Source organism: Gigantopelta aegis, chromosome 14, assembly GCF_016097555.1.
Source record: "Gigantopelta aegis isolate Gae_Host chromosome 14, Gae_host_genome, whole genome shotgun sequence".
NCBI classification, from domain to species: domain Eukaryota; kingdom Metazoa; phylum Mollusca; class Gastropoda; order Neomphalida; family Peltospiridae; genus Gigantopelta; species Gigantopelta aegis.
The window spans coordinates 20,606,854-20,629,461 of NC_054712.1; the positions used below are offsets into that span (position 1 = coordinate 20,606,854).

The following is a 22,608-nucleotide window of genomic DNA, read 5'->3' on the forward strand; positions in this document are numbered from 1 at the left end:
ACAAATCTGGGCCCGGTAACATAAAGCACTCGTAACACTTACGTCAGACGTACACCATACATAACGTGTGACGTAAGTATTACGAGTGCTTTGTGACCTGGGAGTACTACGATGGATGCCAAGCTGTGGGGCTCTGCAAAAGATCTATGCTTGACAGCCCTTTGATCAAGTATATTCTACCTTGAGTTACGTGCCAACCTTATAATCACAAGAATCATGCAGTGACGAAATGTGCACATTCAAGAATTTATCCAGGCATCTTGCAGTACTGAAGATACATATAGGCCCTTCTTAAAAACACATGGCACTGAAAATTCCCATTGTTTGTAATTATCTCGGTTCTGTTAATTTAACGTTGGTATACATATATTGTCCCCCCCCCCCCACCCCTCCGTCAAACAAAAAATAAATAAAAAAATACACCATCGCGATTATGAATAAATTGCACTAATTTTGCCAATCCCATCAGACATAGGCTACTCTTTTTTTATTAGCAGCAAGGGATCTTTTATATGCACCATCCCACAGACAGAATAGTACATACCATGGCCTTTGTTACGCCAGTTGTGGAGCACTGGCTGGAATGAGAAAGAGCCCAATGGGTTATACTGTAGATGTTTCCGTGAAACAATCTGGTATAAATATAAAGAAATATATATACATACATTGTACATATTATATATTTTAACAGATTTGGTTTATTATGTAGACATTTTAAACACATAAGGCAGGCAACATAGAAATGTTCTGATACACATGTACATGTAGCTTAAGTAATTTCGACAGCAGATTCACACAAAACCATTTTTCACTTTGTTTGCCATGATTACTATAATATATAAGATACATGTATAATGATTTTATCATTTACAACATGACTGCTAAATGTGGCCATTACAGATGTTCAACACAAAAACAAACAAAAAACCCACTACAAACATTAGGCTACATCGTATACTAGTAATAATCAGTCGGTTAATTAGTTACATATCGCAGGTTAACTATGGTAGTTCTATTAATTTTTCAGTATCATTTATCATTCTGGTTTGCTCTACAACATATTCTTGTCATTTGTCAACATCTTCTAATTACAAAGTTCTGCAGAAGGAAACAGTTGTTCTTGAAGTGGTGGAAATGTGACATCAAGACTCTGTGACGTACATGTCAGGGCCATAGCTAGGATTTTTTGTTGGAGGCTGGGAGGGGGCATCTGCGTAGTTAATAGTCGAAAACTCTTAAACAGTTAAGAAGAGAATTTTCTTTAAGTTTCTATAATTTTTTCCGCTGCTAGCTACGGCCCTGCATGTATGTAAAATAATATGGGGGGGGGGAACGGGACGGGAACGACGACCGAGGGGCAGTAAAACAAGAATCTGGCCAGTTTAAAGCAAGTTCTGAAGCTAGCATAGTTTTTTCCATTAAGTGCTACTCTGCCTCATCCAGTCAAGTAACTTGGTTTGTATATATAAAACACCCACACAAAATACATATCCAGCAACACAAATTCATGTAAGAATGATAATAAATATAAATTATAAATACCATATTATATATAGTTATTTGTATAGTAAAAGAAATATATAGTTAATACAAATGTAATAAGCCAAAAGACCATCAGACTGTGGCCTCTTTATGCAGATACTGTATGTGGTTTTGGTTCCTTTTGTGCTTGCAAAACTAGACTGTTTTCCTCCCAGAAGGGGCCTACAATCGTAATTACCAGAACTGACATCATCAACAGAAGATCCTGTATAAGTAGTCTATTATGAACATTTTATATTATGTACATGTACATCTGATTTTGTCTGTGATTATACAGTGAAACCCATCTAAACAGGACACCCTTTGGACTAAGACAAATGTCCTGGTTTAAGAGGGATCTGGTTTAGAGGTTAAGTTTTGTCCTGGGGTTTTTTTTTACCACATACAGCTGCCACACCCAGCAATATACAAAAGATGTTTTTTCTATTGCAAATTACATAACCATTTTCACCTATTTCTCTTTTCATGTCCAATGTTACAAAATCCTAATAAAAAACCCAAGACTATAATATTAAGTATTTGTTGAATTGTTTTTCTTTTGATGTTTGTTTTTCTTATGATGATGATGATGATGATGATGATGATGATGATGATGATTATGTTTTTTCTTCTCCTTGCTTTCATTCAGCTTTAGTTTGCTTGTTTCTTTATTTAGAGCTTGCAGAATTTTGGCAGTCATTTTATGTTCCTGCCTAACATGCTGGGTTACATCTGGGTTAATTCCTAGCTCCAAGTCCTTCAGAGAATCTGTCATGGCTTCCGCCTGAAGTTGAAGGACCTCATTCTCCTTCACAGCAGTCTTGACATCCAAACTGTTTTCTTTTTCTACAAGCCCTTCAATGCTTACAACAGCTTTATCTTCGCTTTCATCGTTTCCTAGCAGAACGTTGGCGATGGCATCATTCTGAAGGTCAGCTTTTTCATTCTCTTTTTCGATGGCGATGGTGATCGGGTCTCCGTCTGTGATCTCTATCGTTTGACTTTCAGCAACACCGGTGATGCGGTTATCATTGCTTTCAACAGACATCAGAATGTTCTCTATGGCCTTATTCGAAGCCTCGAGTCTCTCGATTGCTTTTTCAGACAGTGCCTCTATCCTCCTTGTGAATTCTTCATTTTTCTTGTCTTCAGCTTGTACTACACGAATGTTCAGAGGAGTGGGTTTATGTTCAACACTGATGACTATAGCCGCATTGCCATTCTGCTCGGTCTCCTCTGCACTGGCTTCCTTCAACTGGACGTTTTCCTCACTGATTTCATTCACCCTTTTCTTTAACAAACCTGGAGACGGCATCAGGTCAGACTGTAACTCCTCCAGAGATTGCTGCTCCTCTTCTTCAGATGCAGACAGCTGGTCTATCGTGGCTTGGTCATCAGAGATTGGAGATGACTGCGAGTGCTCTAGACTAATCTGTACATTCTTTGAACCTGAAGCTGGATGTCCATGCTGCAGACTAATGAGTATGGTCTTTGCGGCTGGACCCGACTGCACCTTCACGCCACTGCCGTCATTCTGTACGGAGGATGACCCAAGTGCCAGTCCCAGATCATTCTGTAGATGTATCGCAGGACTGGACTCATCATCTTGTGGTTTCCGTGGAGATATGTCCAACTGTATCTGATGTCCCTGGCTGGCATCATCACCTCCTTCGTGCTCTTGCGCCCCCGAGGCACCAGTCAACTGGACGTTTACGCCAACCTTTCCTCCAACTTTCACGCCCACGTTCTTCTGGCCGCCTGTTCCACCGACATTCACTTGAAGGCCATCGTTCTTATGCAGACTATTGTATTTATTACTGAACTGTTGAAGTTCGAAAAGAGAATTATCTATGTCCATGTCTAGATCAGTGTTCAGATAGCGTTTCTTCAGGTGGGATTTAAAAGGTTGTGGTTGAAGACTGTTACTGCCGGCTGTACTAATCGTCATTAGATATTTAGAAGCTTGTGGCTGAAGGCTGTTAATGTCGGCTGTACTAATCGTCATTAGCGATCTATTCTTATGAATACTGACATCGTTAGCATCTGTAACATATAAAATAAAGTATAGTACATTTAAAAGCCCCACTTCTCAAAGGACCTATTCATTCCCCCCCCCCCCCCCCCCCCCCCCCCCCCCCCATTTCAGCCAACTGATTTATCACGGTCTGTCATGTAAAGAGAAAAGTTGGTTTTGTTTAAGACAACTATAGATCACATTTATTTATTAATCATCAGCTATTGGGAATCAATAATTTAATAATTCTTACATATTGTCTTAGCCGAAACCTGTTACATTTTTCCATTAGCAGTACGTAAGGCATCTTTTATATGCACTTTCCCACAGTGCATACAGTGTACATACACTCTTTTAAATTTTGATATACCAGTCGTGAGGCACTGATTGGGATGAGGTCAAAAACGGACCTTGTCACAAAAATACTGAGGGAGTAACTTGGATTAAGGGGAGCCATTTAAAATATTACCATACTGATACCATATAAATTCACATTCTAAGGGGAGGTAAAAGCAGCCCTCTACGTTGCAACATTATTTTTCATTTGGCAACAAACATTTTATATGGTCACTCCCTAGCGACCGAACCAAAGTTGATATAAACAAATCAGGCTAAATAGTATTCCATCAAATGTCGCCTTTGAAAGAAATCCATTTTGCATTTCATTACTTCATTGAAAATATGATCACCATGAAAACAGACCGCAACCATGTGTTCGCCAAACGATCAAAGTCAAATTTCAACAAGTAAATATTATGAGTTACTCTTCTTGAACTATAGTCCAGGGGAGTGGGAGTGATAGCTCCCCTTAAAAGCCAAGTTCTGAAACAAAGAACAATTGGACTCGGAACTCTATTAACATGCCCATATACCACAAAGGTTTCAGGCACGCCCCATGCCGGACTTAACCTCTACCTTCGCCAGTGACTAAATTCGGACAGGAGGGGTAAGGTGAAGTTTGATGAATTTTGATGGAATGAAACAATTAGAGATTGGATCAACAATAGAGGTTTTATCCTGCAACCAAAGCACTCTGGCAAACACTCTACCGATCCTGCCCAAGGTTGTGATATGTGCCATCAGTTGCATATATAAAAGGAAATGTTTTATTTAACGACACTCAACACATTTTATTTACGGTTATATGGAAACAAAGATAGAAAATGTTTTATTTAACGACGCACTTAACACATTTTAATTACGGTTATATGGCGTCTGACATATGGTTAAGGACCACACAGATATTGAGAGAGGAAACCCGCTGTCACCACTTCATGGGCTACTCTTTCCGATTAGCAGCAAGGGATCTTTTATATGCACCATCCCACAGACAGAGTAGTACATTCCACGGCCTTTGATATACCAGTCGTGGTGCACTGGCTGGAACAAGAAATAGCCCAATGGGTCCACCAACGGGGATTGATTCCAGACTGACGGTGCATCAAGCGAACACTTTACTACTGGGCTACATTCCGCCCCCCCCCCCACCCACCCCCTCCGATATATAAAAGATTCTTTGTTGATGTTAAGAGTAGCCTGCCTGTTTCTGGTAGTAGTAGGTTTCATCCTTCATCCTCTAGATTACAAGTTGTTACACACAGTTCATTTGGCATGTAAATGTATGTGATAGAAAAATTGGAATTTGAATTTTAACATTCAAAATATTTAATTAGTTTAAGTTGTTTGCTTGTTGAGGATTTTTTTGTGGGGTTAAGGGATGGGTGGATGGATATTTTTACATTGAAACTGGCTTAAAGAATGACATAATGTTATTTTGGGCTTGGATGTACGGTGTTTATTCCTGGAATGTTGTACATACATGTATGCTGAGATTTTTTTAAAGTTGTGTACCTTGCTTCTGTCTTGTCAGAAAAACAGCTTTATAGTATTTCAGAAACCGCTTGCTAACATCGTCACCATTTCTTGTATCGGTCTGTGTAGTGTTTGTATGATATTCACTTTCTACGAGCTGAAATTAAATGGCACCTGTTGAACATATACATTACTGAATGTTTATTCTTTAATAAAAAACATCAAAACAAACACCAAACAGAAATAGTATGACTGATTCTAGTCATATACTAGTAGTTCACTTTTACAACTGTTAATAAAGGATAATTGTTTTACAAAAGAAATTAAAAATGCTTAGATTGTTTCATTGGTGATCTAAGGGAGACAACACTAAGATCACCTGTCACCTTAGTGCATAAGCGGTGTTTCTGCCAGAAAGAAATTTTTGGGCATACATGGCGCTATGGAATTGAATGCAACCACAGTCAACGGGGGGGGGGAAGGGGCCCTCCTCCAGAAAGAAAATGGGTTAAGTTTAGAATTACAATTAAGAAAATCATACAGTCATTAATTTTGTCAAAAGGTTAACTTAAAAAAATAAAATCTGCAAGAAATTCTGGTATGGCACCCTACCCGTTTTACCCTCTGGCTGAAACCCTGATACGGTAGTTATGCACTTATGGTGATCTTAAATTAGTACTAAGATTTTGTTAAACTACATGTACACCACTAGAGAACACTGTCTGATTTATTAATCAGCTGTTGGATGTAAAACATTTGCTAATTTTGACATATAGTCTTAGAGAGAAAACCCACTACATTTTTCCATTAGTACAGGTAGCAAAGGATCTTTTATATGCACCATACCACAGACAGGATAGCACATACCGCAACCTTTGATATACCAGTTGTGGTGTACCACTGGCTGGAACGCAGACTGCAACAAAGTCATGGCAATAAACAATGTGCCCAAAATATGTATGTCCAAATTAAATACAAACACAGTGACCTCAAAACCACTGAAATGTTTAGCTTTAGTTTGATTACAAATACTCTGAATATCTACAACCCATCAGCACTTGTTAATAACATTAATTTTCATTAAAAAACCCTTTCTGGACCCAAATTAGTGAGATCTAAAATCCTGCTCGTCATGTGTAATTTGCAAAGGGAAAATTATGTGTTTAAAACAGACTGCATCAATTCAGAATTAAAAAAATTTCAGATTAAGTAAGTTTTGTTGGTTACTTAACAAGGACTAGTCTCAGTGAAAAAAGGAAACAAAAAAAGAAAGAAATGTTTTATTTAACGATGAACTCAACACATTTTATTTACGGTTATATGGCGTCAGACATATGGTTAAGGACCACAGAGATTTTTTGAGAGGAAACCCGCTGTCGCCACTACATGGGCTACTCTTTCCGATTAGTAGCAAGGGATCTTTTATTTGCGCTTCCCAAAGGCAGGATAGCACAAACCATGGCCTTTGTTGAACCAGTTATGGATCACTGGTTGGTGCAAGTGGTTTACACCTACCCATTGAGCCTTGTGGAGCACTCACTCAGGGTTTGGAGTCGGCATCTGGATTAAAAATCCCATGCCTCGACTGGGATCCGAACCCAGTACCTACCAGCCTGTAGATCGATGGCCTAACCACGACGCCACCGAAGCCGGTACAAAAAGGAAACAGCAACACAATGAAATATGATCTACATCAGCCAAGAGCATACATTGTATACCAAGCAAGTCAGTAACATAATTCATCATTATGTTAACTCCGTGAATGTTTGATTAATCATCATTACATTGACAATGTGTTTAACATGTAACTGTAAGTATATAAACTATACTCTTCAAAAGAAGAAACGCAAAACCACATTGTCGTAACATTTGGAGAATTGATTTAATTATTGAATGGTGAGTCCGATAATTACCAAATGTTACAGGATTGTTCACAATTCACTCTAGTCCATTGTGAGTAAGTGATAGGACACACCACCAAGGTCAAGGTCATCTGGAGTCAATACCGGGTGTGGCCTCCGCGTGTGTTGACAACTGCCTGGCACCGCCTGCCCATTGAAGCAACCAGAGTACGGATGACGTCCCGGGGGATGGTGGCCCACTTGGCCTGCAAGGCTGCTGCCAGCTCGGGCAGGGTCTGGGGCTGTGGTTGTCGCTGTCGGAGGCGTCGGTCCAACTCGTCCCATAGATGCTCAAATGGGTTCAAATCCGGTGATATCGATGGCCAAGGAAGGACATTAATGTTGTTGTTCTGTAGGAAAGCCGTTGTGAGACGTGCTGTGTGAGGCCTGGCGTTGTCATGTTGGAACACTGCGTTGGCGTTGGCCATAACTGGAACGATGTGTGGCCGGAGGATCTGGTCAATGTAGCCCTGTGCATTCAGGTTGCCCTGCACGTGGACCAGGTCAGTTCTGCCAGTGTGTGAGATGGCTGCCCACACCATGACACTACCCCCGCCGAATCTGTCCACTTCCTGCACGCAGTTTGCCGCATAACGTTCACCACGACGCCTATACACGCGACATCTTCCATCATGACGTCGGAGCAGAAATCGGGACTCGTCACTGAACCACACCTGTCTCCATCGCAGTTGAGGCCATTGTCGATGAATCTGGCACCACTGCAGTCGGAGTCGACGGTGTTGTGGTGTTAAGATGACACCTCGAACTGGACGTCTGGCACGAATTCCTACCTCACGTAGGCGGTTCCGTACGGTCTGGTCGGATATCCTGCACAAACCTGGTATTGCTGCGGCTGTGGAGGTGGCAGTAGTCAATCGTTCCCGAAGGTGGCGTACCCGGATGTAGCGGTCCTGCCCGGGGGTAGTGACCCGTGTTCGACCAGATCTAGGGAGGTCACGTGTTGATCCATGTTGCTGGTAACGGTCCCACAGTCTGGAGATGGTGCTTGGGGACACATGGAATGCCCTGGCAACGGCCGTTCTGGATTCGCCTGCGTCTAGTCGGCCGATGGCATTGTTTCTCTGCGGTTCACCGAGACGTGGCATGTCCTGGATTGTCAACTGTCGGCCAGATACAGAGGCCAGGCAAGCGAACACCCTGCACTTTTATACTGTCAGTGTTCATGTTGCACGTGCAGACAACGCACGTGCAGTGGTGACATGGTTTGCACGTGGCTGCGTTTTTGCGAATATTCACATTTTGGAACTTTATTGTACAGTAGCTGCATTTTATCGAATGTAACCGTGGGAATGTGTTTGGGACATGCAATGACCTTATATTCACAAAGCATGAACCGGTAGGAAACATAAAATCGGAGTTATAACCCATTTGTACCCTTTTGCGTTTCTTTTTTTGAAGAGTATATATAAGCTGTCTACAATGGTGACAGGTCAATAAATACAAAAAATATATATTCTCTTTTGCAAAGTAGGCCTACATTGTACCTTTCATGTTATCAAAAAAAAATTGTAGATCAACAGGAAACATTTTGTTTTGAAAATCTTGGTTAGCGATATTTCTAGTCAACTGATAATTGATTAGCAAAGACATATAGTTTAATGTTTTAAAATTGTGTAGCGAACCACGACGCGATACTGAACAAAATGTTCCCTGCTCAATATGGATTTTTGCCTTTTATCATTTGAGATAGATACCATTTTGGAGTTGACAGGTTGTTGGGATTTTTTAACTGCCAAACAAAACTTGACATAATTGAGTCAAAGGGAATCCTAAATACATTAATGCTTTATATTACAACCCATTTTTAGAGGTCTTATTACTCAAACATATTACATACATGAGTAGATTACAGTAATCGAAAGTAAATAGAATGCTCCCTTTAAGCAGGAAATCCCAAATAAAGGTGTCACCTCTTTAATCTTTGGAATGAAAACTGATCTGCAATGAACGCCTATCACCAGCACAAGTAGCATGATAAGCAGTCCTGTGCACATTCCCATCGATAGACACCACTCCAGTCAAAACTGTATTCTGAAAGATTGCGTGGTTTCATTAATTTGTAGTTAATTATCACAAACAAAATGTAAAAATAATGAATGGCACATGTAAATTTGATATAATACCTTTAAATACATGTACATCTTGCTTTGGCATCTGTATTTAAAATACCTATACTAAGGTTGACGATAGTCACTATTCAGACCCTTGTAATGGCTTCGTACACAATAAATAAATCATATCCAATGGTAATATTTTCATATGATATATTTGACAAAAGGTACTTTTTATTTCTTTCATCTTTTAAAACTTAAAATTAATATTGTGCCCAGAATTATGATTTTTTTTTGTTGTTGTTGTAAATACCGACCTGTAAACAGGTTGTTACAGTAATTTGCTTGTTATAGAAATTTGACAGGGGTCAAGGTTAGTAGACCAGTTTTTATTTTAATGTGACAAACCATTGTAATAATGTAGCTAATTTTTAATTTGAATGACATCAGTATTCCAATGACATCACTTTGCATCTCCTTACAATTTAACCATACACTGGGTACATGACGTTTCCATTTTAAGAATGTTGGAAAAATTTCAGTGCAAAATTGCTATTGAAATTTTTTTGTTTGAACATTACTATAATATGCGCCTGAATGTGTTTCAAGAAAATCTTGTGACTAAAAAATTGTACCTTTTACAAAATATGGATTTCAAGTGAAATTACGGTAAGATATGCTATATTTATTTAGTACAAGACCAAAACAAGGGTGTGAAAAGTGATTGTCGTCGACCTTAGTATGTAATTGTTAATTGAATTTGTATCAACAAATGCTGACACTGATCTGACTTCAGCTTTTACATCAGCTTTTAATGAGAATGGCAATAAAAAATAAAAGTGAGTACGGTCAATTATAATGTTAAAAATTCCATTTACCAAGAGGTATTTGGTCTATATATATATATATACATACACACACATATTTATATACAGGGCTCACGCGACCAGGCGAAATGAGCCCAAACTTCGCTCCGACCAGCCTGACTTCGCCGTGCTAGTCACTGTAAGGTGAAATCTGTCTCGCCTTTTTAAAAATAGCCATCACTTGCCATGTATACAATCACGGATGAATGATGAAGAATTTGAGGAACACCTATTCATAGATAATAATTAAGTGTGAAGTGTATGGGAGTTCGAAGAGAGACTAGCTGGCGCCACAAAATCATGCGACAGGCTCACAGATACACATGTAGATGGTCTAGCTCAGACAACACCATGTGTCTGGCACTAATATTTGACCTAAACGTGCTACTGATTGTTGAAGCGTGTTGTCAGGCGAATGCGCTGGGAATTGTACATGGGTGGGGATCTAGACTATGATGATGCATATTTTTACGGTATTTAGGTCATTGCTCCACCAGAAAATACTTTGAAAAAAAAAATTGTTAGGAGCAGCAGATCGACCTCGACGTGAAAAATGTTTTATGTAGACTTTGTCATAATGAGTAAATTCAAAATACAAAACAGATGTCGAAATTATAAAATAGTACAGGCAAACCTTTCCTAGCGGATTTTTAATGTATATGCACTCATAATAGTAGTGGCCTGTCCTACACACCCGGCGGCCACTTAAAACTGGATCCCCAATTAAGTCGCTAAATTGTCCGTGTTAAGCGGCCACTGTAAATTCTTTAAACATTTTTTTATTTATTGGAAACAACAGTCAAGGTCAAGGTCAAAGGGTTTTACGTGCACGTTCAGAGCAAGCTGTTGTAGTGCACGCCTGTCGTGGGCACAGGTGCCGGCCTTGGCCGGCCTCTCTGTCCAAGACAGGAAAGGTGGGGGGGGGGGGGGGGAAGGAGGAGGGACCGTCTGCACTGGCAGGTGCAAGGGAGCACCAGCAGTCCGATTGAATCGGTAGCAGGCGGATGGGATGGTGGTGCTATGGAATTTTGAGTGGAGCAATTTAAACCAAAGAGAAAAGGTGCGCAATTTTGTTGAGTAATTTTGGCGCAATTTTGAACGGTCGGTCGAAAGGTAAATGTTTGAGCTAGTATAGTTTTGAATTCGAGTGTAGCTCGTTAGTGGTTCGAGAGTAGCTCGTTATTTATCGACCTTTATGATGCTGGTTGTCTCCCTAGGCTGTCCATAGGGTCCTCAGAAGGACCTGACCTATTCAGGTCGTGGCATGACAGCCCAGAGGAGACTCGTGCAATTTTGTGTAGACAGAAACAACAGTGACCAGGTGCAGCAGATAAGCAATTTGCACACCTTCACGGATACTAGTACTCATTCAGTCTGACAACTCCACAGTGTATTAATTAAGAAACGGTGACTGTGGAACGCATTTAACTGACCGTGGTAGATTGAACTACTATAGGACAATACTCTGCATGAAGTAGGTATGGAATGAAATGAGAAGACAAACTTGTGAGATAATGAAATCTAAATGGTTAAATTAGTGCTTTTCAATTACATGTCATTATTTCTAAAGAAGGCAACATGTGGAAAGGTGATTAAAAACACACACCGTATAGAGCATATATCCATCAATTAGCAGTACAGACGATAAAAAATAAAAAAGTAAAATACAAATTGTAAAAGTTGCACCTGTATTAAGATAACTTCTTTTTGCGTATTTTTTATTTTTGGATTAAAAATTCAAGTCTCCCTGCTGTTAAAAACTTTGCCCTCTCTAAAGTTTGAGAGAGAAGTGACTTCGCTCTATGATTTTTACCTCGCGTGAGGCATATATAAATATATATATATATATATATATATATATATATATATATATATATATATATATATATATATATATATATATATATATATAAATATATATATATATACTGTATATAAAAATATATATATATATATATAAAAATATATATATATATATATAAAAATATATATATATATATATATATATATATATATATTTGAACCCCTCCCCCAACCCCCTCCACACACACATTCTTTATTCTCTCTTGTAGGGAATTTTTCTGATTTTCCTTAGTATCACAAGTCTCCTACGATTATGGAAACCCCTAGCTCGAGTCACCTCCAGCCTTACTGATATTGATATGTGGGGTAAGGCTAAACGTAGCCCAGTGTGTGATACTTTTGGAGTGTCACATACATCATGGGAAACATACCCGCATATTTTACACAAAATTATTTTTACGTGGGGAACTCCTTACAATATGCCTATAAATGCTCTGCCGCTAATATTGAAATTTAACTTGATTTGTTTGGACGATGACAAGATTACGACAACATCAGTGCAAAAAAGCAATAGGCAGACTGCAGCCAGGAGTTACGGTCGAAGTAATAGCAACTGATCTGAATGTGCACGTTGCTTAAATTTACAGATTGTGGAATAGATTCCAAGCAACCAACTCAAAAGCAGACTTGCCCAGAAGTGGTAGACCGAGAACACTACCTGCTACTTTAACAGCACAGAATACGATTGGAATTAATGGAAGACATATCAGTTGTGATACAGTATGTCATAGACATAAACAACGAAACCTGAGATGCAGACGACCTGCCATAAGATGCCCATCGACAATGTCGGCTTCTTTGGGCTCGACAGCACATAAACTGGTGAAATCAACAGTGAAGAACCATACTTTTCTCTGATGAAGTTGGTTTTGTGTTGATGCATCAGATGGAAGAATAAGAGTTTTTCAGAGACTCAACAAACGCTATAGCGATGCCTGTATCATAGAAAGGGAGGAGCTAGAAAACGTCATGATAAGGGGTGCCATTGCACTGAATAATCGAATTGGTCTTCTTTCAAAATATTGGTCAGGAAAGGGGAAACGGTATCAATGCACGATACATCAACGCAATTCTTCAACTCCACGTGTTGCCGTATTTCCTTCGTCATCCAAATCACGTGTGCCAGAGCAACACAACAATTCCTTCAGCAAAACAACATAACACCAATGTCGCATCCACCTTGTAGTCCGGATCTGACTCCTATAGAACATCTGTGGGATAAAATTCAGAGGCGACTAAATGACCTTCACCCCAGACCAACTACAGCTGCACAACTTCGAGCAAGGATCCAGTAGGTGTGGAATCAAATTCCTAGAAACTTTATAAACAGATTAAACAACTCTATATACAGGAGATGTCGTGCTGTGATTGATGCAGTAGGTGGGCACACATCATAATGACATCCTACAAGAGTTCATGCATAATAATGAAGCAATTAATCATGAAAATCAGTATAGAATCATCACATTATTAGTAACATTGTCATATCTGTTCAAGAAAATAGATTTGAAAAATCGTAATGAAAATTATTCTCGGAATTCTATAGAAATAAGAAATATTAAATTCATATTTCGCATTTCTTTTGCTGTTCAGTATATATACACACAGTGGTGTAGGAAGGTGCCAAAAAGTGTGTGTGTGGGGGGGGGGGGGGAGACACACACACATACATGCTGCTACTGGATCAAGAAAACTGGGGGCTCCACCCCCCTCCCCACATCCTACGACAGTGATATTAAAATATTGCTAAACAAAAGTATATTATCTATAGGCTGGTGGACTAGTAGAAATTCTGGTGGGTTAGTAAATTTTAGTTGGTTCTGGTTCGGCGGGCTAGTGAAATATTTTCCATTTCTGCACCCCTGGATATTCAAGTCTTACTTTTTCTTTCCCAGCTAGTGCCTCATGTTTTTTTAATTTGAACATTTATCTTGAACGTGGAATGTGAATCTCCACACACATGTAGTTTTCAATAAGCATTCAGCAAAAACAAATTAGGTGCAGTGCATTTAGCTCTACAAGTTAACTTCGAACCCTGGAGCCTATTTTTCTAAACATTGTAAACCTATGTTTACGTGTAACACTTACACCTGTTGTACGTCTACGTGTACGTTTACTCTATTTCAGGAAGCCGGTCATAGAAATAATACTAACTTACTCTGCACATAAATCTACATCTTTTTTCTATTGCAACTATTTTTAGCAAAATTTGACATCTAAAGCCGATTATTAATAAATCAATGTGCTCTAGTACTGTCGTTAAGCAAAACAAACTTTTAACTTTTAAAAGAAAGAACAAATAAACCTGATAAAGTTTGGAAACCACTAGCTCTGTTTCCGATATACCAACACATGGTTGTACTGTACCATATAAAATCCTATAGGCGACATTGTTAACCTATGTAGTTAAGAACACTACATATGGACCAATTCCCTATATTTGGACAAATCAATGTGCATTTAAAAAGAAAAAAAAAAAAAAAAAAAAAAAAATACACATTGTATATATACACAAAGAAAAAAGTTAAGTACCCCCACGAAATTTCTGACTGATGAATGAAATTTTTTTGGGCATGCAATTACTGACGTAATGAAGTCATGGCAATGTATGTGAAAGGCAAGAACAACATTCTGACAATAGGAAAACACAAACAATTGTCAGCTGTGGTGAATTTTTAATCACAATATGGTCGCAACCTCACCAGTCGTTTTTTTCACCCCAAAACATACCCGTTATAAGTATGGATCTACAGAGTCCATACGACATTTGCAGAATGTCAATTCTGGGTAAAAAGTTACATTCGGTTACCTAGATGACACTGACAGTCCAAACGTTCAGTACTTTGTGTACCCTCCATGTGCTCGGATGACCGCCTCAAGCCTGCTCCTCACCCTCCCAGTCAAGTGTCGGATCTTCTGCTTCCAATTCTCTCAGATTCTGTACAGGAGGGTCCAGTTTCTGTATTCGACGGCCAAGAATGTCCCAAATGTGCTCCAGGGGATTCAGATCGAGGCTCATGGCGGGCCACGGCAAAGTCGTCACAGCGTTGTTCTGGAGATGCGCCGTCACAGCACGGGAACGATGAGGCCTGGCGTTGTCATCCATGTACTGAGGCCTTGTAGCGAGTGGGTGGTTGTCGAAATGTGGCATGACAACTGGTTCCAGGACCTGACGGATGTACTGGTCACCTGTCAAATTGCTCTAAACGGTGACCAGGTCCAGCTTGCAGTCATGGGAGATGCACCCTCAAATCATTACTGAGCCTCCTCCGTATTGGACAGTTGGTTGGATGTTCTTGGGTGCATAAGCCATATTTTTCCTCCTCCAAACCCTCATTCGCCCATCCGTGACGTGGAGCATGAACCGGCTTTCGTCGGACCAATGAATCCTTCTCCATGTTCTCAGATTCCACGCTCGCCGTGCTAAACACCATGCCAAACGTAAGCGTTTGTGTCGTTCTGACAGTAAGGGTCGCTTGATGACAAACCCAACAGTTTGAGGCGGTTCCTCACTGTTCTTGTAGACAGCTGGCGATTGGGCAGCCACTCACGTTTCAGCGCCGTGCTTGTTGCAAACGGTAGACGCTGTACCAGCCGACCCAGTGCTACGTCTTCACGGTTTGATGTCACACGAGGTCTACCTGACCGTGGCAAATCCTTCACCGAGTTGGTTACGGCATGTTTCCTGACGAGTCTGCTAATTACTGTGTAGTGGTATCCCAGCTGTCGGCCGATGGCTTTGAACGTCATTCCTGCATTACGCATGCCGATTATTTGTGATTTTTGATCCACTGATGTTCTCCTTCGATTCATCTTCACTGATAATGATCAAACAGTGCAAGACGGCCACGTTAAATACCCAATTTGGGCACGCACCTATACTGCACTTTGGAAAAGTCATGGGTGGCATGTTGCACGTACATGCGACGATGAGATGTGACACCATTGTCATGCTTGCACGATCTCATCCTTTCTATGGAACGCCATGCCTGTCAGAATCGTCATTGCAATTTCAGTTGCAATGCATGCCAATATTATATAAGTAATCATATCTGGGGGTGCTTAACTTTTTTCTTTGTGTATATATTATGGTGATTTCAATTCATGTTTTCTAATGAAGAAGTAGATATACTGCAAAAAGGGGCTGAATAAAAATTTCTGTCATGTCCACCCGTTGGATCTGCAACTAAATTTTCTCCACATCATGAACAAGTTTATTATTTGTGTAGGCAATATGCAAGATGATGTTTGTGTTTTTTTGTGTGTGGTATTTTTTTTGGTGGTTTTTTTTGGTGTTTTTGTTTTGTTTTGGTTTTTGTCTAGACAACTTTCAACCCTATCAAAATAATAGTCATTTGAGTAGGCAGTCATTTATGTATGGATATATATTTTATTTCTAAACTGTAGAGAAATTATTACGTTAAATTTGAAAATGATGCAAGTAAAACATTGTACAGTCTGTCAAACATAAATTTTAAAGTAATATGTTTGATAGTAGGTGTGGATCTAGACATTTGTAAGGGGGAGATGGTGTCAGAATTATAAAAGGAGCAATTTGAGTTTGTGCAAGGCAAATGAGTGCGAGTGCGAGTGCGAATAAGTTTTACATGCTCATATACATGCTCTGGATAGCCTGGGTGACAAAAACAAGCGAAGTGAAGGATCCCCAAGTCGAGCCGCGAAAGCATGTGCAGTGTTCACAAGTGAAACAAACACATCTTACTGCGTCGAGCTCCAGACTGGGAATGAAGGCAAATGAGCCAAGGTCCGAAAGGGATCCACACATTTTTGAAATGAAGACGAGAAGAGATGTGTTTTCAGGACAGTTTAATGTTATAATAATAATAATAATATAGACATACATGTAGCAGCTTTAAATAAGGCAGCTTTAAATGTTAAAAAATAAAATTTTGTTTTAATATTTTAAGCCAAACCACCAAAATGAAATTATTGATTAAAAACACATGTTTCGGGGCGTGGCCCTGGGGGATTACATACATAAAGAAAATGGTCAGCTAGGTTAATTTTTGTTGCCCCCACCCCCACCCCCATGTCCAGACCACGGTACGGCTCTGCGTTTAATAAGAGCTGGTGCAGGAAATAGGTACTGGGGAGGGGGGGTTATTGTCTAGTTTGTTGCTGCATACATTTGCATACATCAGCAAATATGCATTCGTCTTAATTGAACATTATCAGCCTATTTGAAAAATAAATAAATTGAGTGGATAAAAAAAAAAAAAAAAAAGGTTTTGTTTAACACCACCACTAGAATACATTGATTTATTATTCATCAGCTATTGGATGTCAAACATTTGGTAATTTTGACAATCAGTCGTCAGAGGAAACCCACTACATTTTTTCCCTAATGGAATGGAATGGAATATTGTTTAATGTGCACATTCAGAGCAAACTGTTGTAGCGCATGCCTATCCTAATGCAGCAAGGGATCTTTTATATGCACTTTCCCACAGACAGGAAAGCACATACCACGGCCTTTGACCAGTTGTGGTACACTGGTTGAAACCAGAAGAAAAAAAAAATCAGTTGAATGGATCGACCAAGGTAGCTCGATCCTGCGATGCAGGCACCTCAAGCGAGCACTCAACCGACTAAGCTAAATCACGCGCTGAGTGGATCAAATGACACAGGTGACAAAATTTGGTGTCACTGGATTAATAAAGGGAGTTAATTTGTTACACTTTACAAAAATAATTTATGAATTATCGAAGTGGCCGTAGCAATTTACGTGCGCCACTAGTTGTGGCCAAGGACACTCTTAGATTTACGTCTAACTTTACTTGTAACTTACGTTTATACTTCTATGTGAAATGCTCTTCAGTCGCTTACGATTACGCTTACGATGTTTTGTGAAATTGGATCCTACATTTCAGAGTTTGTAAGCGCATTTTTTTCAAATTAGTTTATGCCAGTAAATACAAACTTCGTTTTATCTTTTCACAATGATATACTATTTTTAAGCACTCGTTTACCTTTTAGTATTGACGAAAATTCGTCTTCAAAATACTAAAAAACAACAACTTATTTTCACATTGTTATTATTTAGCTTTGCCGTAACTGTTGAAACTTGAGGGGTAACCGGAAATGTTTGTTCACGTGATTACAGTCGGAATGTCCCGCCAGTTTTCGTCTCCTTTCGCTTCTCGACTTTCTCGAGTTAAGCTTTTCTAGACCGAATATTTTTGTTTCTGTAAAGCTTTATTTCATTTATAATATTAACTTTTTAATGATTTGTCTATTTTATATTTATGTTTAAGATAAGATATAAATATAAAATAGACAAATCATTAAAGGGACATTCCCGAGTTTGCTGCATTGTAAGCAATCTAATTAAAATTAGGTCCACTATTACATGTGGATCTAAAGGCCAGTTGGAGCTCATGTCCACCAATCAAAACCTTACTTGCAGAATCCTGCCAGTGATTTAAAACTAACAACACTGCGTAGTCCCCAATGTCCAGGTAACATTTCGTCTGTAAATAATAATTTAAATATTGACCAATCACACCGCCTTTTATAACGTTATTTGGGAGCATACAAATTCTAAAAATATCGAGCGAGTCTATTTTAGTGGCCGCAGTACAGCGAACCATACCAATACGTACGGGGTGAGTTATCAGTCTTCAATTTTACATTAAAAATTATTTATTTATTTATCTAAAAAAAACTAACTAAATCAGTCTTCAGTTTTACATTACAAATTATTTATTTTATAAAATAAAGTATGTTTTAAGGCATTCGTAATTCACACGAAACGTCGTATACCCTCAGGATAATTCGGAATGTTTTCAAATTATTTTTAAATCACTGGCAGGATTCTGCAAGTAAGGTTTTGATTGGTGGACATGAGCTCCAACTGGCTGGTGTTAGATCCACATGTAATAGTGGAGGTAATTTTAATTAGATTGCATTGTAAGATGTTTCCAACTAATAAAATATTTCTGCGATTAAACTTACATATTAAATATATTTTCTTGTTTCGAATATCAGCGTCTGTATATTCATTATGTTTCTGGTCGTCTTAATATTTGTAAGAAGCCCAAACTGGACTTTGTCTTAAATAATTTTGTACGTACGAAAAAAACTTTTTTTAGGAAATAAAATGATATTTAGCATAGTAAAAATATTAGAACGATCACAAACACGTTTAATATACATCCACTAATATTTTATGCAGAAAAATATATTTGATATGTAATTACAGTCGTCAAAAAGTCTCCGTTAGTCGATAACATCTTAAAAATTGCAGCAAACTCAGGAATGTCCCTTTAAAAAATAAATATAAAACATGAAATAAAGTTTTACAGAGATAGCAATATTCGGTCTAGCTCAGTTCAAGCCAAAAATTTATATTGGAGGGTGGGGTGAGGTGGGGAAGTTAATATATTATATATACTAAAAGCCAAAAGTTATTGTGACATGGATTGTTTGGAGTAATAAAGTTGTGAATGGATTTATGAATGTAAATCAGATAAAATGTGTATGAAACAGCTCGAAAACATGCAACCAAGCAGTTGTTTTAGCGATTGCATGCTTTGTGCAAGAAACATGGAATATTCGGGAGAAATCCTGTCCAGTGTTCACCATTAAAGGCCAGGCATTCCATCGCAAATCATTGCTACTCTGTGCAGCCTTCAGAAGCCCATAAGTCAGAAAAACATGCAATTTCGTCATGCCACGCCTCAGTGAAAATGACAGATGACGAGTCATGGGGAGGCATGAATCTGGGACCTCGCAGCGTGACGTCGCTAGCCAACTCAACGTCCACAGAAACACCATATGGCACTCATGGCAACGATATGAACAAAACAACCAGGTCAGGGACCGTCGCGGGAGCTGCCGACCACCCGTGACAACCCCTCGCCAAGACACTTGCGACGTCTTCCAAATCCTCCAACACTGCAGGAACTCCGGCTGATCCTTCCGCAGATCTGGAATGGCATTCCCAGGAACTTTCTCCAACATTTTGTGGCGCCAACTAGACGACGGTGCCAGGCCTGTATCAATGCTCAAGGTGGACACACTCGCTACTGACTGTGCGAACTTCGCTATGGGATCCCCTCTAGTGACGTGGCTCATTTTCATATAGCAGGTGCGCCCTTATCATGGACTAATGCTCGTTTCCATACCTTAGGACATTTCTCTCTCTCCATGTTATAACGTTTCACACACGGCAGTGAAAACTTATCATCAGTTATCTTTGTCTTTTGTATGGCACAATAACTTTTGCCTTTTAGTGTGTGTGTGTGTGTGTGTATATATATATATATATATGTATATGTATATAGATATCCTTGATGCGTATTTCTCGTTCCAACCAGTGAACCACAACTGGAGAAAGACCTTCGTTCAAAAGTTTGTTGAAATTACTTTCTTTTTTTAAAAATATTATTAGATAGTCCGATCGTCTCTTCTTTCTCTTATTTATTTTTGGACTGTCCTTCTAAAATGCTCCAAATTATAAAAATATTCGACCGAGCAGTCAGTTCTTTTCATTTTTGGCTTGTAACTTTTTTTCTTTTTTTTTAAATTTTATTAACTTTTTTACTAATTGCTATTTTCAAAATTCTGCCCATTTTCAACTCTACCCCCCCCCCCCCCTTCCATCCAGTCAGGCCACCGATCTTATCTAATTTATTTTTGACCACCCGATCTAATCTAGCGACCAAATTTAATTAGTAGAATTTTGTTTATTAATTATATTAATTAGAGATGCGCATCAAAATTTTAAAGGCCCACTATTTAATTTTTGGATGTAAATTTCAAAATTGTCCCCTTAATTTTTTTCTGTCCCGGGACAAGTCCCTGGCTATCCAGAGATAGGCCACGGGACGGACATTCTCGAAACTCTAGTGGTATATAAGCATGTAAAAATTATTCGCACTCGCACTCACATATAACAGATTCCTTGCTGCATTAGGAAAAATGTAGTGGGTTTCCTCTGATGACTACGAGTTACCAAATTTTTGACGTCCAGTAGCCAACGATTAATAAATCAATGTGCGCTAGTGGTGTCGTTAAACAAAACAGATTTTTGTTCTGAATGTAAGTACTGGGGAAACACTCCCAACAGATCTGACATCAAATAAAGGTTCCATGACTCTTGCAGTACATACATTGTAGATACGTCCCACTAGAACACATTGATCAATTAACATGTTTGCTTACTTTTAACAACTGCTTACAACACTTTTTAAAGCACATTTTGAAAAATTTGGACTACTACTGAAAATCGCTTTTTGTAATTTATTCTGTGGTAAGCTTACTGCCACAGATACGAAGTTTAAGTCTATGCCATTAGCCCGAGTAGCCTACTCTGACTGTAAGAGAGCTAGACGGACATTTGGACTTAAACACTATGATAAAATTACCAAATATTTAACATCCCTGCTTTGTGAAATCTTCAGTTGTTATGCGCAACTGAAGGTTTAACAAAGTTTACACGACGATGCACAAGCCATTGGAATACACCTGCACTTCCCATTTAAAACGCAAATAACGTCAATCAGATGGGTGTACATAAATAATATGAAAAGCATCTTCAAAATCCGCCTTAGCCATGAAGCAATGTTTTAAACATTCCTTTACTATAGTCCTGTTCAATTGTTTAGACCCTAAGTTTTTTGCGAATGTTACGTTTAATTGCTATTAATGCTACTGTTTTCTTTACATTTGCATGAAAATAAACTCAAACCCCGACAGGTTTTATATACAATCCATCATCTAAAATGCTCGAAGTTGACTTATTTCCATTTTACAAAAAAAAACCTATACATGTTTTGAATATAGGTTCTTTCTCCTATAAATAATTATGGCTATTTGCATAACAAAAGATTAGGATACGAGGCTACGTGAAGGCCATTATAGCTTGTTTCATTGAATCAAGGTTATGAATGTTTTGGAATGTAAAATGTGTACCAGCTTGGTTTTACCTTTTCTTTAAACATATACGTAAAAATATATGTAACCATTCCATGTGCATGCAGTATATTGAGTCAATTTTGCCAGTACATGATTTATTTGAATTTTATTGTATAAATTATATATATATATATATACATACCGTACCTAACCTAACACAACTACCTAAGGTGTAGTAGTAGTAAGGAGGCCTGTATGGCGCCATGACCTACTTTCCGTGACCTTGACCTTGATGACGTCACGACCGTGACCTCGTCCTACTGGCCCTGACCTACTTAGACTGACCTTGATGACGTCACGGACTACTGTGCCGTGTGCAACGTCCTACTGAGCAGGCCTTGACCTACTTAGGCGGCCCCTGACCTACTAACCCGGCCCTGACCTACTTAGAATGGCCTACTGTGCCGTGTGCAACGTCCTACTGACCCGCCCTGACCTACTTAGACCGGCCCCTGACCTACTTAGACCGGCCCCTGACCTACTTGGACTGGCACGAAAGTGTATAAAAAGGCTAGATACGGTTTCATTGTCATTCGCTCGCCGAAAACGATCACATCTACTACGTCATTGTTAGGAGATTCGTTTGAGATATTTCGTCATTGTTAGAAGAAGATTCGTTT

The 22,608-nt window shown here is 39.0% G+C and overlaps 2 protein-coding genes across 3 annotated transcripts; both read right to left on the minus strand.

The window, feature by feature from the left end:
• Nucleotides 1-678: 678 nt before the first annotated feature.
• On the minus strand, nt 679-18,177 carry LOC121388899 (ubiquitin carboxyl-terminal hydrolase 34-like). Of its 2 annotated transcripts, none has more exons than XM_041520436.1 (4): nt 18,040-18,177; nt 9,180-9,300; nt 5,387-5,504; nt 679-3,564 (listed from the first exon to the last, which is right to left on the minus strand). In XM_041520436.1, the coding sequence occupies exons 2-4, from the start codon at nt 9,267-9,269 to the stop codon at nt 2,054-2,056; spliced, it is 1,719 nt and encodes a 572-aa protein (XP_041376370.1). In that variant the 5' UTR covers nt 9,270-9,300; nt 18,040-18,177; the 3' UTR covers nt 679-2,053. The 2 variants fall into 2 exon arrangements, with proteins under 2 accessions (XP_041376370.1, XP_041376371.1); XM_041520437.1 differs by lacking the exon at nt 18,040-18,177 and adding an exon at nt 17,859-18,006.
• On the minus strand, nt 15,473-15,862 carry LOC121389129. Its single transcript, XM_041520741.1, has one exon. The coding sequence runs from the start codon at nt 15,860-15,862 to the stop codon at nt 15,473-15,475; it is 390 nt and encodes a 129-aa protein (XP_041376675.1).
• Nucleotides 18,178-22,608: the final 4,431 nt, after the last annotated feature.

Excerpts from the sequence above, each read along its gene's own strand:
- LOC121389129 (XM_041520741.1), bottom strand. The coding sequence starts at position 15,862 with ATGAATCGAAGGAGAACATCAGTGGATCAAAAATCACAAATAATCGGC.
- LOC121388899 (XM_041520436.1), bottom strand. The coding sequence starts at position 9,269 with ATGGGAATGTGCACAGGACTGCTTATCATGCTACTTGTGCTGGTGATA. Across the intron at positions 5,505-9,179 it reads TCATTCCAAAGATTAAAGAG|CTCGTAGAAAGTGAATATCA; the intron begins GTGACACCTTTA and ends ATTTAATTTCAG. Across the intron at positions 3,565-5,386 it reads TCTGACAAGACAGAAGCAAG|ATGCTAACGATGTCAGTATT; the intron begins GTACACAACTTT and ends TATATGTTACAG.